The sequence below is a fragment of the Denticeps clupeoides genome, chromosome 1 (genome assembly GCF_900700375.1).
Source record: "Denticeps clupeoides chromosome 1, fDenClu1.1, whole genome shotgun sequence".
Taxonomy (NCBI): domain Eukaryota; kingdom Metazoa; phylum Chordata; class Actinopteri; order Clupeiformes; family Denticipitidae; genus Denticeps; species Denticeps clupeoides.
This window is the reverse complement of record NC_041707.1, coordinates 32,238,006-32,255,492: the sequence shown is the minus strand read 5'-3', so window position 1 is coordinate 32,255,492 and position 17,487 is coordinate 32,238,006. Positions and strand designations below refer to the sequence as shown.

General features: G+C 41.4%; 1 protein-coding gene across 1 annotated transcript; it reads left to right on the top strand.

The window, feature by feature from the left end:
- The first annotated feature begins 12,689 nt into the window (after positions 1-12,689).
- cdc25b (cell division cycle 25B) lies at positions 12,690-17,487 on the top strand. The gene is given in 15 exon segments (XM_028987237.1): positions 12,690-13,184; positions 13,307-13,386; positions 13,489-13,540; positions 14,245-14,347; positions 14,450-14,563; positions 14,643-14,753; positions 14,857-14,994; positions 15,151-15,234; positions 15,322-15,504; positions 15,606-15,692; positions 15,822-15,884; positions 15,982-16,080; positions 16,298-16,369; positions 16,371-16,544; positions 16,830-17,487. Coding segments are annotated over 15 exon segments (1,719 nt in total). The 5' UTR covers positions 12,690-12,966; the 3' UTR covers positions 16,971-17,487.

The window sequence follows — 17,487 nt, the reverse complement described above, 5'->3', positions numbered from 1 at the left end:
TTTCAGGCCACAACAGAAGAGGAATCCTGGACTGATATACGACAGTAAGAATAGAAATAGGAACCCAGTTCACAAACTGTTGTGAGTCTGCTGTTAATGGAATATGATTCTCCTTTGGAGTACATAGTGTCCATCTGAAGTTCTTGTCAATCCCCAGCCAATGCACATCAAAGGACTGTTTCCAAGGCATGTGTGAGTGTGTGTTTTGTTAGTGTCGTTGGCAGACTTGTGAAAGTGGTCGTTAGACTCTGATGGACAATGAACACTATGTGGTTTAGAGAGGGTAATTTGTGTTGAAAGGACAGTGTGTGTGTGTGTGTGTGTGTGTGTGTGTGTGCATGTGCATGTGCGTGTGGCTGGGTCATTTAAGCAGACCACACACTCTGCAAGCTACATTTCTGTGTATCTGCTGCCTTCTTGTGTACAAGTTGAGTACAGCCATGTGGAAGTGCAGTTTGCACTCCTGACCAGAGAAGCATTGTGTAACAAGAAGTCTAAATCTAAATCCTCTGTCCAGCCTTTGTCCAGCTCACTAAATTGTTAGCCTTATTTCTGGAAACATCTGATCTGCAACCAGTAAAATACAGTGATCACTCTGGCCATTCAATCAAAATAGATGCTCACAGGGCTTTTGGAGGTGTTTTCCAGTTCATGAGACAGACAGTACTGGTGTCATGTTTCACTGACAGTGGTCTTCATTTTCATTCACATTGGATACATAGAACAATGCATGACAATTTGATTCAGACCGGATCCATCAGAATTTAGTCACAGATGGAGCTGAATAAAACAACAAATAATGCATCTGTGAAGATTCTCAGTCATCCAGGTGAATTTGGCAACTGGACTTCATTCTGCATCCACAGAAGTGAGTCTGAGATTGACAAGGTTCTGTGGATGCAGAATGAAACGTCACTACATTAAAGAAAGAAAGTCCAGTTGCCATGACTCAACTTACAAACAAATGGCTTTTTTTCTTCAAAACTAGTGAATTGCCCACTGCTCACTCAGGGTGATGGGATAAATGCAGAGGACAAATTTCACTGTGTCCACCGTGTGCAGTGCTGCTGTGTATCACATGTGACAATCACTACACTTCACTTCACTTGTCTCGATAAAGAATGTACTCCCCTGTTAAACATGCTCTTGTGGAGAGGGTGAGCAGATTTAAATACTTTGAGAATCTGACCTGGTCCCAAAATGTCAAGAGGTCAAGGAAAGACATGAAGGAAAGCTCTTAAAACTCTTGGGGAAGATGAATATGGTTTAAATGTGCAAAAAGGCTGCAGAAATGCACACGTACAGTCCGCTACAACAGGTGATGGACACTTGTGGCCAGGGGTCAACATTACTGTTTAATTTTGACCAGGCGGTTGCCATTGTTTTGAAAATAACAAAGTTTGCATTATAGACAATATTATAAAAACCCTGTATAAACGCACCACACATATGAATACATTGCTATGAAAGACAAACTTTCACCTAAAATGAAGCAGGATCACTGGCTGCATGTATTCTGCTTCACTCATTGTCCAAAGAAGAAGCTCAGTGTTACTTAACAAAAATTCAAGGCGAATACAATTTACTATTACTCTGATGTTTGGGGTGGTTGTAGCCTAGTAAGTAACACACTCAACCTATAAACCATGTCCCCACACACTGATCCCCGGCTCACAAAGTGTGATGGTTAAAAAAAAAAGAGGACACATTTCGTTGTGTGCACCGTGTTCTGTGCTTCAGTGTTTCACAAAAAGTAAAGTAAAGAAAAGTGAAGTGATTGTCACATGTGATACATAGCACACACTGCACACAGTGAAATTTGTCCTCTGCATTTAACCCATCACCCTGAGTGAGCAGTGGGCAGCCATGACAGGCGCCCGGGGAGCAGTGTGTGGGGACGGTGCTTTGCTCGGTGGCCCCTCAGTGGCACCTTGGCGGATCGAACCGGCAACCTTCTGATTACGGGGAGAACAAAAACAAATCCGGCGGGTGCCAGAACTCAAAGTACACATACACTGTTGAGAGGTCAAGTTCATTAAAGAGTTCACTAAAATGTTGGAGCTCCAGAGGGGCGGAAATCGCAGGCTTTTTAAAAGCGGTCCTCATTGGCTACAGCTGGCAACATCAGCTGTGGCCAATCCTGACACACCAAGTGGGAATTCCCTGTTATTCCCTGCTCCCATTAGGGGTCGCCACAGCAGATCAACCAAGAAATGCACTGTCACGTGGATCCCCATTGGCTGGGTTCTTCTCCTTTTATGTTGTGTTAAGTGTGTAAGTAAGCATCACCAGATCATCTGTTCGTGTCACGGGTGGGCTGGACATGGCGATGAAGGAGGACGCATTCGCACGATTTCACACGACAGGGGTTTAATTCAAACTGCACGAGACAGGGGAACATCTACATACACAATGACCTGACGGCGAACAGACACGAACAGGATAGTTTTATACAATTATATAAATATACACCAGGTGAACACGATCAGGGAACATTACACAGGACGAACATGAAACTCCGGTCCGAACTCCGGATCCGGAGTAACCCCTGCCGGTCCGGATCATGACAGTTCGTAAAAAACTGGGCTTGTGTCTGTAACATTTCCTCCTGTTTACACAGCGAAATAAGCAAATATATGCATGTATTTTACTGCTGTGCAATCTGTTTTCTCATCAATACTCTGTCCAATGCAAATGCCATATTTCTATGATCAAACTATGCACACAAGTCCTGCAAGCACACAAATGCATGCAATAAAATGAAACCCAATGGGATGTTCTCACAGACTAAATGATAACCTATCCACGGGAATCCTTTTTACATTGCAAAACCTTCTCAGATGACTCTGTAGAGGAGCAGCTCAACTCAGAGGTTCTGAAGTTTTCTGAAAATTTCTATTTTCCATACACTGAAAGGGAATCTTAGCATCTCGTGACATCAAGCATGCTCAAAAGTGGTTTGTATAAAAGTGTTTTTTTTGCCACTTTAAGAAATCAGAGTATCAAAGTGCAGGATCACTGGGGATCACAAATTAGGCTCCATGGAAGGCTGATCGTCATCTGAGTCAGGCGATGGTGGTTGTCTTCGGAGGCCTTCAGCAGAGTTGGTGCAGACAAGTCAATTGCACAACCTTGTGACCAATAACTAAACCTGAATATTGTCCAGGTCCCATCATACGTCTTGAGTATATTTACTTATATGCTGGATACCACGAAGCCAGTTTCAGACTGAATGGCATCTAGTGAAAGCGAATATCATTTTCATTGTGGAAAGTAGGCGTGGTTAGTGGTATCGCTGGCAGAGGCTCACAGCATGCATACCTGATGAGCAATTTTCCACTGCGACCAGCAAAGCAGCATGGCAATGTGGCGTTCTGTGACCATCTGCATACACCATGGTCAGATGAATTTGAACTTTTTATCTGATGTGATGCAGATTTAATTAATCCGTATCATTTTACCACAACACAGGAGGAAGGTATAATGACATAAAGTGGTATAAAGTGCAAAAGGTTTAAATATGTGTGTGTTGCAGTAAATAGGAGGACCTGCGGAGGATCTGTGACACAAGCAACAAAAAAACTTAACACAACCTCTGAGCGCTCTCACTCGGACAATGACCATGACCATTTCAACAAAACAAACAAAAAAACTTCCCGGGAATTCTCCTCAGTTTCACGCGCGGTATGCTAGAGGAAAATGTTGGATGCTACAGGCCTGCCAGATGTGTGTTTGACAGTGAACGTTGCTACCTGTTGGCAGTATCTATCAATCAAAAAACGGAATTGATTTTTTATTGAATTGATTCAATAAAGTAAAAACAGACATAGCAAGGGATAATTATTCGACCTAGATTTCTGTTTGTTAACTGAAACAATGAGGTATATTACAAAATGCATTATGTGGTGGTATGCAATTGCCTAGTGGGTAACACACCTGCCTATGAAGCAGAATACCCCAAACCAACAATCAAGATCCTCAATGTTATGATCCTTACAATAAATGAGACCTGAAGTCTGACCTTGAGGTTATATTGGTCAATTATTATGATGATAATTTACAGTGGGTACAAAAGGTATTCAGTCCCCCTTAAAATTTTCACTCTTTGTTATATTGCAGCCATTTGCTAAAGAGTGAAAAATGTAAGGACTCGGAATACTTTCTGTAGCCACTTTATTGAAAGGACTTTGATACTATATCATAAGATTCAAGAGAGATTTATTCTCAGTACAGCAGTACTCAATATACTCAGAAGTACTGTTTCACACAGACCCCCCATAGTGCAATCGTAAAAGAAAGATTTACAATTTTATAGTCTGTACAGTAGTTCAGTTTTAGTTTAAAAAAAAAACTAAATGGGCCATCGTGAAAGTTACAATACTTAAATGTGTATGTATATGTAGAAGAAGAAAATTGGAAAGCTTTCTGTACACTGAATAAGGACAAACAGGACAACATCATGAAAGATGCTTGTAGGACACACAAGACAACATTTGCTAAATGAGCAGAGATGTGCAAAATGGCCAGAATGTTAGGAGGTGCATAAGGCTGGAGGTGATATGTTGTTGATTTTAACAGTCTTTTGGTGATGGCAGTGAGTTGAGAGCTCTGCCTGCTTTGGGGAAGAAGCTCTTGCAGCGTCTGGCATTTACAGTTCCGATGCTGTGGAACCCTCTGCTGGGCATGTAGGGGGTGGTGTGAGTCCTTCACAATGTTAGTTCTTCACAATGCTATGTAATAAAACGAAATGAAATGCAATTAGTTACATCACTTTTATATAGTAATTGAAATAGTTACACTACTGTTACATTTTAAATAGGTAACTTTTTAATAATCAAAACAAGTAACCTTCCCAACATTGGTGTCTATGTGAGACAATGTTCTTGATATCGGGCATAATCTTTGTCTTACCGTGTATGACTGTGTATGTGACCAATAAAATTTGAACTTGAAATGTAATTGTAATGTAAATTTAAACACTTGGAGAATCTGACCTGGTCCCAAAAATGTTCAACTTCATGTTAATAAGGTGACAAAGCCCCAGAAACTCTGACTTTTTTTTGTTTTTTTGTATTTTTGCATTTTTTTGTATAAACCAGACCTGAACTGAATAGCCATTCTTTCATTCATTTAAATTTTTCTAATTTTACACCAAAAATACTAAACGCTATTGTTATTCAGCTTGTTCTGACAAAGACTGGTCTTCTGATTATTGTACAGTTTCTGTAGTTCTGCAGTGGTAATATGTCCATGCACAGTTAAACCTTTTGAAGCTCAGTTTTTTATAAACCGTGTAACCACAATACTAACCACAATAAAAGGAGGACAGCTCGGTATCACAAATCTCAGCGTAATTGTGTTTGAATTACTGACACTAGCACAGCCTAAAGGGAAAATTGGTGTCTGTCAGATTTCAAGATCTCAAAACCTTTCCACTGCCAAACCCTACTGCTTACAGATATGATCTGAGAGACACGTAGTCGGGTCTTGACTTTTACCACCGGGTCTTTAAATTAGACATTTGTTTATAATAAGTGTCCTCTGCATTTAACCCATCAGCCTTACTGAGCAGTGGGCTGCAGTGTGTGGGCTTTCGAACCCACAACTTTCTGATTATGGGTCCACTTTCTTAACTGCTAGGCCACCAGTGCACCAGAAGTATACTCCTGAGAGTTATCATTGAGTTACCAAATTATTTTGGATACGGATAAGGATAATGAGCTCTTCTGTATTGTTTCTCATTATGTTGTAAGTCGCTCTGGATAAAGGCGTCTGCCAAATGCCTTAAATGTAAATGTCAATTATGGAGGGGTTATTCGCCTGTTATTTGGCATGCTACCAGCAGGCGGCGCTAGAGCCACGCTGAGTTATTTTACATCGTATGGTGGCGCTATTCTAAACGTGAATCAGCCAGCTACAGGCGATAGGTCCACAGGGTCACATCAGGCTATTTTCTGTAAACGAATATCCTAATATGGAATACATAAAGGCACGAAATTAGTATCCATTTTCCATGCCATCAAACATCGATTAGCAGTTACACTATTTGACATGAAACAAATCATCTAGTTTTATATTCATTACTACAGTTTATTTCACTTTTAGGACTAATAATTCCAAAACCTTTGTTAAAAAAATGTTCAGAATGGAAAATTAACACCATGTTTCCAATTCATTATTATCACATAATTTTATGAATTATTTGTCTTGACGAAAGTAAAACCACTTTAAATAGTAACCTATATTCCACTAGGTGGATAATCTCTGCTCTCTGGCAATCTCTTGTTATTGTAGTGTTATTAGGGACAGATGGACAAACATAACTGACAGTTGCTCTCATGTACACACACACACACACACACACACACACACACACACACACACACACACACACACACAAACTGGTGTCTAAGATTAAATCTGTCATGTTTGTCTCCTTTTATTCATATTTTTCATCTGATTAAAAAATATATTTTTTTCACATTGGCCATTGGTCATCTTCGAAAGGTTATTTAGACCCCCAAAAGACCAAAATACAGGACACACAGACACACACATCACTCACAGGTTCTTATCTCCAGTCCCTCTTATTCCTGATATCACCAAACGCAATCAGTTAAGAGGCTCAAGGGTTCTTCTTTTTGATGACTGAAAGAGAAAGAGAAGGGCAGAGATAGTCAAAGGAAGAGGAGTTTATCAGCAACTTATTCATTTATTGGTATGGTAACACACGTGCAGTCTATTTCATAATGTTGAATACTGGTGCAATGATTGTAGGTGTGTGTGTGTGTGATTGTGCATGTGTTCGCTCTAAGAGAATGAATGGATTTGCCAACAGTCAGACCACAATGATGACTCGTTCAACGCTGTGATTAATATAAAAAATATATATAAATTAGGCTCCATGGAAGGCTGATCGTCATCTGAGTCAGGTGATGGTGGTTGTCTTCGGAGGCCTTCAGCAGAATTGTGCAACTGGTGTCTTTTACAGACAAAAGCCTTACCCACTTCAAAGATGCACATTTGGCCCACACACATGCACACTCAACCACACATGCACACACTCCGTATGCTGGTGTGAAGTGCTTTTCAAAGGCCCCATCTCTCACCCATTCTGGTGGGCTGTGACTTCATTATTCAAGCCAGATTGTTATCTTAAGAGCAATGTTTTTTTGAAGAAAAAACATTCTATATATATATGTGTTTTTCTTGAGAACATATTATTTTGGGAGTATATTTAATTTCATTCTTTTTTAGTACACTTAAAGTACATTTTAAAGAATAGTTGCCTTTGCTATTAAACAGACTAATCTTAATGAACCAATTAACAAAGAATAATTCTATCTGACAGATGTGAATTATTGACAAGTTGGCAGAGTTGGCAGGCCACTAACAAAGTTGTGATATATAAAATAGTGCACAGACATAAATTCACTTGGAAGCACACATAAAGCCACGAATGTTCTGTTTTAGCATATTTTTAATACAATTTAACAGAAAGTTATTACAGTGATACAATTAAATACAATTTAAATGTGCACCTTTGAAAACAAACCTTCAAATATATTAACAATAACTGAGAAAGACCTGAATCAAGAGACATCTATTAAACCTGGACATTAAATTATATATTGAAATGTAATCCTCACTGGGGTCGTGAGCATGCAGAAATCAATTTCACATATTGATTTGCAGCATCAACAGAAAGAGTCATTAGCCTTTAATATCCGTCCATCGAAATGCTGGTTTAATTTAAATTATGTAAGTTACTTGTTATCTGGATTTTAATGAAATCATGAAACAGATGAATACTGGAAGTGTGTTTAACCCTCACATTATCAGTTCCCTCTGGTTACCCCCTCCCTCAGGCCAGCTAGTTTTTAAAGCCTCTCTTTCATTCGTTTTCTTCTTCAACCCGTGCATTACTGGGCTCTCTTTAATTAAAGCCCCATGGACCAGCTGCTGCCGACTTTGGGCATTAAGTGCCGATTCCTGCTCCTCCTCCTCCGCTGCCGTTCGGTGTTCCCCTTCACTGTGGATTGGCGTCTCCTCTCTGTCCTGCTTCTTTGTTGGGACCTGTTGGCCAGTCCCCTCCTCCTCTCATCTTCTTCCTCGCTCCATCCACCAACCCCCTTCTTTTGTTCCCGGTTTCCCTCCAGAATTCCTATTCACCCTCTCCTCCATCTGCTTGCGGGCCCCGCAAGACGACAGATGTTCTGCTGTTCCTCCCAAAGCTCTGACCTGTCACTGTCTGTCCTCCTTCCTTTACTCCCCCTCTCTCTGACCTCTGCTCCGTGGTCACTAGCACATCCTCGAGAGGAATCTGTGCTGGTCCATCAACCAGCACAGATTCCTAACACAGGCTTGGATCCATAGATGTACACTTAAATGTGCAATGTTGTCACATTAACTTATATAAGGACAAAATATAGAAAAAAAAGATAAGTACTGTCATTTTTCATAAAGCAAATACATTTACCTTTACTGCTGTTGAAATTAATGCACTCTAAAGAAGAACTGATTGGACAGGTAGTGAGGAGCCTAAACGTGTGAGGGGGGGGGTGTGTGTGTGTGTGTGACTATAGAAGGTGGCAGGGGTGCAGGGCCCCAGGGACCAACGGCAGCGACTATCTCACCCCCACCTCCAGCTGCCCCACCCAGGATTTGTGCTGATGTTGGGCTTCAATGGCTTCAATGGCTTCCCATTAGGGAAGTCGTTTCTGCATCCAGACCCACACAGGGCCGTTCTGACTCGACTCCCAGTCTCGGACGAAACGCTCTTTTCACTTTCAAACCAGGCCCAGTCTCACGTGGGGTGCTGATGGTGACAGGTGTTAATGAATCACTTTTGGGTGACTGATCTCTTAATGGGAGCAACACATTTCCCCCACAAAATGACATTTTGGTCACACAGTTCTCAGATTAGCACTGAAATACCATAAATACAACATGCACATAGCTACGAAAAAAATATACGATTTTAAAACCTTGTCTTTTTTATTTATTGCTCCTAAAACAACGGGTTTGTGTAAAAAAAAACTATAGCTATCAATCTGTCAATCCTTTCCGTATAAGCTTATTGCGACTGATAATAGAATGTTGATGAAAATGTCAGTTTTCCCACAGCTTTATACACATACACATGTCTAAGAAGTGGACTAAGGTAAATGATACAAGGTGAAAAAAAACACAACTAGAAAGCTGGTTTTGCTAGCATTGGCAGGTTTAACACACAAAAACACACAGTCATACTATAACTGTAATAAACAGAACCTGCAGCTCTTGCTCGAGGACTGTTATAACAGGGTAATAACCTGCCTGAAGACACAAACAGTCTGAGAAGTGTTTCTGTGTTCATTTGGTGAAGTTCAGTTTTAAACTTAATTGAAAATGCCAATTTCAATGAAAACAGTTCATTGAGACCAAATGGAACAATATGGTATCACCTTAGCTGCAAATCATTTTAAGCTCAAAGAAGCCCTCTGGTTAACATCGCACAACAGTTATTTTATTATTATAATTCCAGGAACATTTAGTTACAGTCGCCATTTTCAGATCCTCACTGGTCTTAAATTTCCTCCATTGTCCTGAAACTTAAGTCTTATTCCACCTATATAATCTATTTTGGTTTAAAGAATCTGCTAAATGAATATAATGTAAAATGATTCAATAACTCATCTGTGCCAGGCTCCTAACTTGGGTTCTGCCAAGCTTCAAGATATCATCTCCAGATATCTGTTTATGCCCTAAAACCATGGCACCTGAGAGTGAATTGCTAATTAACGACACCTTAAAAATGAAAATGACCGCATTGTCACCATACAGCAGGAGCCCAGCTGCCATTCCATTTGCACATGACTCAGGAAGATCTCGTTCTCATGGCAAAAGGCTGTTCAAATGCCCACCTCTGTCTTTAAATATTAACATCACTGTTTAGTCATTCAAGTGGTGGATGGTCGGGTTATGTGATCGCGCGTATGCTGGAAAGATTAACTAGACTGCTGTGTTTAACCCTTCCTGCTCTACCCTAAAGGTGAAACTTCAGTTCATCTGTCCGTCAGTGGGGGAGAGTCGAGGCTGTGTACTGACTGCATCACCCCACTCAGCTTTACATAATCCTCAGCAGGGGCTGACTCTGCTGTCTGCCTATGTATGACCCCCATTTCTGCTCCCAACAAGTTGTCTGTTTGGATTTAAGAGGCCCCTACCCCAAGTGATTGTGTGTGTTAGTGTGTGTGTGTGTGTATGTGTGAGGATGGGGTAGTAGGGTGAGAGGAAAAAGACAGACTTCTTTTGTTCCCTTATTTTAAATTGTAATAGGCTATAAAAGGGGGGCAGTTCATGTCAGTTCATCAACCTCATGGACGTTCATTATGGGTCAAGCGGCACACATACTTTGTGATGCTGTCATCCTGGACCACCTGAGATGATCATTAAAATGATTGGTAATTTAATGCAATTAAACATCTGAATAGCAATAAATAATACAATAAATGCAATAACACAACATATATTGTCCCAAAAAATGTGGACACTTTGTCATAAATATATTTACAGATGTTTGTGAACCAACATATCTTTCTATATATAGGCATAACATAGCAGCAACATAATTATACTGCATACATTATACAGTATTTCATTGTAATTATTCCATAGGTTACACTTGACTAAGGATATTGAGACAATTTGATCGTAATAAATCATACTATGAAAACTCCCTTTACTATCTACCAGTATAGCCTGAGAGCAATTTTATAAAACACAGAGATAAAAGGATGCTGGCTGTGTACAGTGTGGAGGTTAATGCTGTTCATACACGAGCAGGTCAGATTGCATATCAGTGTAATTTCCTCTGATCAGTAGTGAACACAAAGAGGTCAATCTGAGTGATCAAATCGTACTCAAGGCCCCTGAATGTGTTCCTGAAAATCTGTGATTGGGTTTTCTACGATTCAAACAAACTAGGAAACAGTAGTCAGACTCAAAATATGAAAACATTCATATGGTAGACCGTACGGAATCCAATAGATGTCCTATATGCTCCATTAATGGCAAGAAATCATACAATGTGGTTTTTCTCTTTCAAAACACTGACAAGCAGTGCAACACAGTCCTCCAAAATAAACTTTATGGTTTGTGAGCTATGGGGCTACCCCAATACGACAATGATGCAGACTGGGGAGTGTTTTTTAGCCCATCACAGATCCCAGATGGGTTGTTCAAGCAGCAATACAAAACCTATATTTTTTATATCATACATACATTTACTGGGACCTCTTAATTGACCAGGACATAGTTTCCATCCTTCTTCAGAAGATGGGGGTAGTTTTAGACAGTTCCTCAGACATACCACTGACACCATATTGTTTTCCCTCTTTGTTTCTCAGCAACAATGAAAATAGTCTCAGGATCTCCCTGGAACCCTTGTACCTTCAAAACAGTTCTGCCTTACCAGCCTCCATTCACCCGGAGACGTCTAAGACTTTTATGGAGTACTAACATAAATGATTTCCAAACGTAGTGTTCAAACTACTTACAAGAGTCACTTGCAGCTCACAAAATATGTATGGACATGAGATAATACTTTGCTATCCTTTGTATATGTACACAGTCTTGGGGTAAAAGCGGTAGTTTACTGGTTGAGGCCTGTAGTTAAACTGCATTTTAATCCTTGGGTGGTTTGCATCAGCTGATATGCATTTTCACACATTCGAAGGGGGCTGTTTGGAAAGACAACTGTATTGTGTTTTCTTAAGAGGTGGCAGCCATCATGTGGACACACTCTTACACTGGGGGTCTTGGGAGTCTCATGCTAACAGACAGAGATGCTATAAGACCGTTTTAACCAGGAAAAACTGACAACCTACAAACTGGCTGGGATGAAAATAATGACAAAGCGTGACACAAGACACTCATAGCACACACATTTTTTACAATCCTAAGTGTGGATCAATCACTTTGTTCCCTTACACATGCTTGCATACAAGTGTGACCTATCCAGGAGGAGGGTGTTCGTGATCAGTGAAACACGGTGGGCAGATTTTCTGTTTAAAATATGATACTATTGTACTCAGCACTCTGATAAACAGAAGACACACACACAGGTTAGCATGCAGATACATTGAGGTATTTCCACATGATTTTTGATCACTCGATTTTTTATCATGAATCAAAAGTTAGAAATCATTTGCCTATATGCATATTAAAACGTTTCTTATAACTGTATCCTGCGCTAAAATTAAATGTATGAGTTAGCCATTGTGGAATTAAAGGTAATGTATAGCGAATCTTAAAAGACGGCGTGTCGTGTTTAAATGTTACGTTTCCGCAACAAAACTCGCACTTCTATTGGCTTGAAACGTTCCGCGGGAAAATCTGCCAGTGTTTTTTACGCGAATTTTTCTGCATCCACCCTTCAGCTCCAGATCACGATTTGATTGGACAATGGCTCGCACCAGCTGTCACAGGCCCGATTTGATTGGATGCTGATTCTGTATGTCACCCCTCACCCCCCCGCCTCTTCATTCTTCTCACGGTGAACAGAGACTGAAAAACGCGATGTGATTGGTCAAGAGGACTGTAACAGTGTCTGCTATTGGTCAGAAGGTTTGCCGCTTCTGGGAGCCTTGGTTTGAACATAAATACAGGATAGACTCGAGTTTTTCTTCCCCACAGTGGAGCCAAGGGGTCAGAGAGAGTGCGCGTTTGGCGGCAGCTTTCTGACAGCCGAAGGAAGGGAGGGAGGAAGGAAGACAAAGGAAGATGGCTTTTTAATTTTTTTATAGTTTTCCACTTGGTTTTTTATTTTCAAGTGCTTTGCAAGCGGGACCGTAAGCGTGTTTATTTCGTGTCCGCTTTCGTCGCCAGTGCGCTGCTAAATCGATAGCCCGTCTGTAAATTCACAGGACTTTGCCACCGATTGCGCCGTAGTCCCATTTTTCGGAGACACTGTGCTTATTGAACATGGATTTCTCCCACTCCTGCGACTTCAGCCCGGACAGCCCTCACCTCCGGCACAGGCCTGGTCGAAGCCTCGGATTCCCTCAGCTCTCGCTGCCGGATTTGGTGTCCACGGGCTCCTCGTGTGTGAAGAATCTGTTTTCCCCCGCTGGACCCGCAGACGTGCTGTCCCCCGTGACAAATTTGTCCATAAACATGAACAACCTGGCAGTTCTCGGAAGGTACAGTTTCTAAACGCTTTAATTAGCAGTTATCCTCGTGTTGTCTGCTTGGTCCTCAAATAACTTTTTCTTGTTTTATTGGCTCTTCATATAAAAGTTAATGCTTCCTTTTCTCTTTTTAGTCAATGTGAAACCCCCAAGCGGAAAAACGCTCAGCTTTTGAAGATTCCTTCATTTGCTTCGGATGCCTCATCTGATGCAGGTATGCGTCTGTCGTGTGTAGGCAGGCTGGGTCTGAAGAATTATTATTATTATTTTTTTTTTTTTTATGCTGATTTTTCTCTTTACCCACGTTCCTCTCTAGGTGTTGGTCTTGACTCCCCTGGTCCGTTGGATCCAGATGATATGGAGTTGACGTAAGTTTAACGAATCGCTTATGTAGTCAGGTTCATTAAAGTCATGGCTGTCTGGTAATGGGTGGGGGTGGGGGGGCAGGGTGGTGGTCATGTATGTTATGGGTATCATGCATGATATGGGTGTGTATCGTTTTGAATTGAGCCTGAAGATCTGCTGCCAGGAATGGTTACACTTTTTATGATGGTCTGCTTTATAGCCCATCCAGTCCATTTTGAGGGGTGGGCTGGTGCGGATATCCACGCATCGGTGGATTGTGGCCTGGCACACTTTTCGTGCCCTCGGAGTATAGTGTTTCTCAATAGAACGCGTCTGCGTTTAGGGGGAGGTCCACTTTATCTCACAGTTTCCTTCTGAATAAAAACAGTCTCCTCCTCCTCCCCCGTTACAATTCCCCTATTCATTTGCTCCCCCTCGCTGCGTTGGCAACAAAGCTTGTCGACTGTGGGGGTCAGCGTCGCCCCGCCGTACTATAGGTTTAACAGGCGTACACCACATCCCCCCTCAAGTAGCTGCTTAGCATACAGGTGGGAATTTGCTGCCCTCTATATTAAGATGTAGTCTGGCCCTCTTTGTACCGTTTTTATTTATATATATATATATATATGTGTGTGTGTGTGTGTGTGTGTAGGTGCAGCATTGTGTACAGGGTTCCAGTTTCTGTGGTCCTAATATATATTTTTTGATTATTTTTTGGGTTTGTCAGGTTTGAAAGAGCCCTTCAGAAGACCAGTGAGGCTTGTGCTGTTTCTCCCACCTCCCTTCATTCTAGCAATAAGATGCCCATCAGAAGGATTAATTCTCTACCGGTAGGTTGTCAACCAAACCATGATTATATCATACAGCTCTACTGCTTTTATATAGTTTTCTGTTGGGATAGTTATGTAATTTATATGATATATCTGGTGTAGGTACAGCTTCTGGGGTTGAGTCCAACTTTGAAGAGGAAAGACCCAGACCCTCAGCGCTATGGCATCTTTGGTCGTGCGCGTGCTCTCAGTACTGCAGACAAAGAGAACATACAGGTGTGTGTGTGAGTGTGTGTCTCTATGGGATTGTATGAGCTAAATTAATGTACTAATAATGTGTGTTCATGTGTGATAGGATGGCTGTGTGTTCAAGAAGCCTACCCACCCAGTCTCTCGCTCTCGACTTCCTTCTCGTACAAATGGAGATGCGTTTGCTCAGCGACCCAACTCTGCTCCTGCACTAATGGTGAACACACATACTTTCTCAATTGTACCTATTTGCTACATTTGTTTTTTTTTTTTTTTTTTTCTCTTAGTTATTTATGTAATTGAAACCCCTACCTCTGCAGCTTTCCCCATCTTCCACCAACTGCTTGACTTCCCTTGATGACTGCAGTCCTGTCCTGCTTCGTCGTTCATCCCTTACCAGCAGTCTCCATGATGATGACAATGACGACGGCTTTCTTGAGATCCTAGATGATATGGAGGTATTGCTTTTTTCCTTTTGCTGTCCCAGTGGGACTAAATGAGTGTCTTGTGAGTTAGACTGTTCAGGCGAGTTCGCACTCATTTTATTCATAGCTGTGATTGTTTGCTACCATGACAGTTCTGTGTAATCCTTAAAATGATATTTAATTCTTCAGAGTGACTCCAATGTTCCAGTGGGAATGGCCAGTCTCCTTACTGCTCCACTAGTGACTGATAACCCATCTGAAGATCCTGGATCGGTGAGACATGCTTTGATTCTGTACTGTTTGATTCTTTTGAATCCTCTGTAGATTCTAACTCTACGTCTTTGTCCTCCTGGACTGTAGCCTGTGATTCGCTGTCGACCACGTGGGCTTTTCCGCTCTCCCTCAATGCCCAGTCCACAAGGACGGTCTCAGTTAAAAAGGGTGGAGCGCCCAGATGACAATACACCTGTCAGAGTAAAGAGGAGGAGGAGCTTAGCTGATGCATACATCCCAATGGTGCATGATGCCAGACCCTCCCAAACTGTAAGTAATATTTAACACTACTTTGTAACTACAGATCCTAAATCCCTGCCCATGATGGACTCATGTATTTATATATCTATTTATTTATTTTCTTGTCTCAGGTTCAAATATCAAAGCCATTCTGTCAAACAGAGATTGAGCAGATGCTGGACAGTGAATCAAGCAATGTAATTGGAGACTTCACCAAGGTGAGTAACATTTCCTTGGTTTTTCATGTGTTTATCGAACCCCTGTACACATTCTGGCCGTGACCTTACTTGGGTGTTTTCTGGTGGATTGACCTCTTGTAATGTCTGTTTTTTTTTGTGGTTCTACAGCCCTTTGCTCTTCCTACAGTGGAGGGTAAACACCAAGATCTGAAATATATCACTCCTGAGATGGTGAGATTATAATCTCTCTGTGTGTGTATACGTGTATACATACACACACCCACAACCATTGCATGCAGTCTTTATTTACTGGAATTAACTATTTCAGATGGTTGCTGCATTGAAAGGCCGTTTTGACCATCTTGTGGAGCGACTGCTGGTTATTGACTGCCGATACCCATATGAGTACGACGGGGGACACATTAAGGTAAGAAGTTTTATTTACTGCATGTCCCCTGCACTGTCCTCTTCTCCACACGTTTTAAAAAAGGGTTAAATTTGAAACCCAGCGATACTGCTGCTGAGACCATTAACCTTGTGTAAGCTAATTAATCACCGGACTCGCGTTTAATCGGCTGCCACTGCACTGCATGTGCTGTTCCAGAGTACACGCCTGCCTCATTCAGAGTATTCTTTTGTTTCAGGGTGCGCTGAACCTGCATCAGGAGGACCAAATTGAAGACTTCCTGCTAAAGGCACCCATCTTACCAACTTGTCATGGGAAAGCGTGTGGTGGTGGTGTTCCACTGCGAGTTCTCCTCGGAGCGTGGCCCCAGGATGTGCCGTTACGTGCGCGAGAGGGACAGAACCCTGAACGAATACCCAAACCTCTACTACCCTGAGCTCTACATTTTGAAAGGGGGCTACAAGGAGTTTTTCCCACTGCACCAGGTTTGTACACACCTTGTTTTATCTGCTTCATATTATTATTTTTTTTAATGTTATGTGGAAGAAATAGGGTTCCTCTTGTTTCTTTATAAGCAGTATAAAGAAGTATATTCAGTTGCTAAGTCCCTTTATTCTCTTGGCATTAGTGATTTAAATTTTATTGCCGACCTCTATTTGATTACTTAAATGATGCAACATGCTAGAACAAGACTACAATCTAGCTCACTGTAAAAGTGCAGATATGGTATTTGAATTAACTTTTAATCCCCTTCCCCCGGCACCTCTCAGGAAGAGTGCGAACCCCAGGATTATCGACCCATGCATCATGAGGCCTTTAAAGAGGACCTTCGGACATTCCGTCAGAAGAGCCGTACCTGGGCTGGGGAGCGCAGCAAAAGAGACTTGTACAGCCGCCTTAAGAAGATCTGATCACAAAACACTCCCTCCGTGACTTTCTGCTTTCACATTTTTATTATTTTTTTTGTTACAGAAGCACTTAAATTACAAATTGATTCGGATCGTGCCTCAGTGCTTTTTAAGAACATTTTATGTATATATTTTTTTCCTATATTATTTTGTGATCATTTAATACAGATCATCTGGCAGCAGCAAGTTGCACTTGCTAGATGTGTAGGGGGTGGGAATCTGGAGTAACACTGCAGGACTGCATGTATTATGTAATGTGTAACCCCCCACCCCACCCACCACTCTGACCTCCTCATCCCTTCATATGTTGTGCATGTGTGCTTTTTAAAAGTTGTGTGTGCTGTTTTTTATTTTATTTTATTATTTTTTTTTAAATATGTGAAATATTCTTGTACATTATTGGACATGAATGGGTTTTATATGGGTGTCAATACCCAGGTATGTTTGTGTGAATCGAGGGTGGTGTCCACTTAACCATCATTTTGTGAAGGAGGAGAATAAAACACGTCTGAGCATCTTA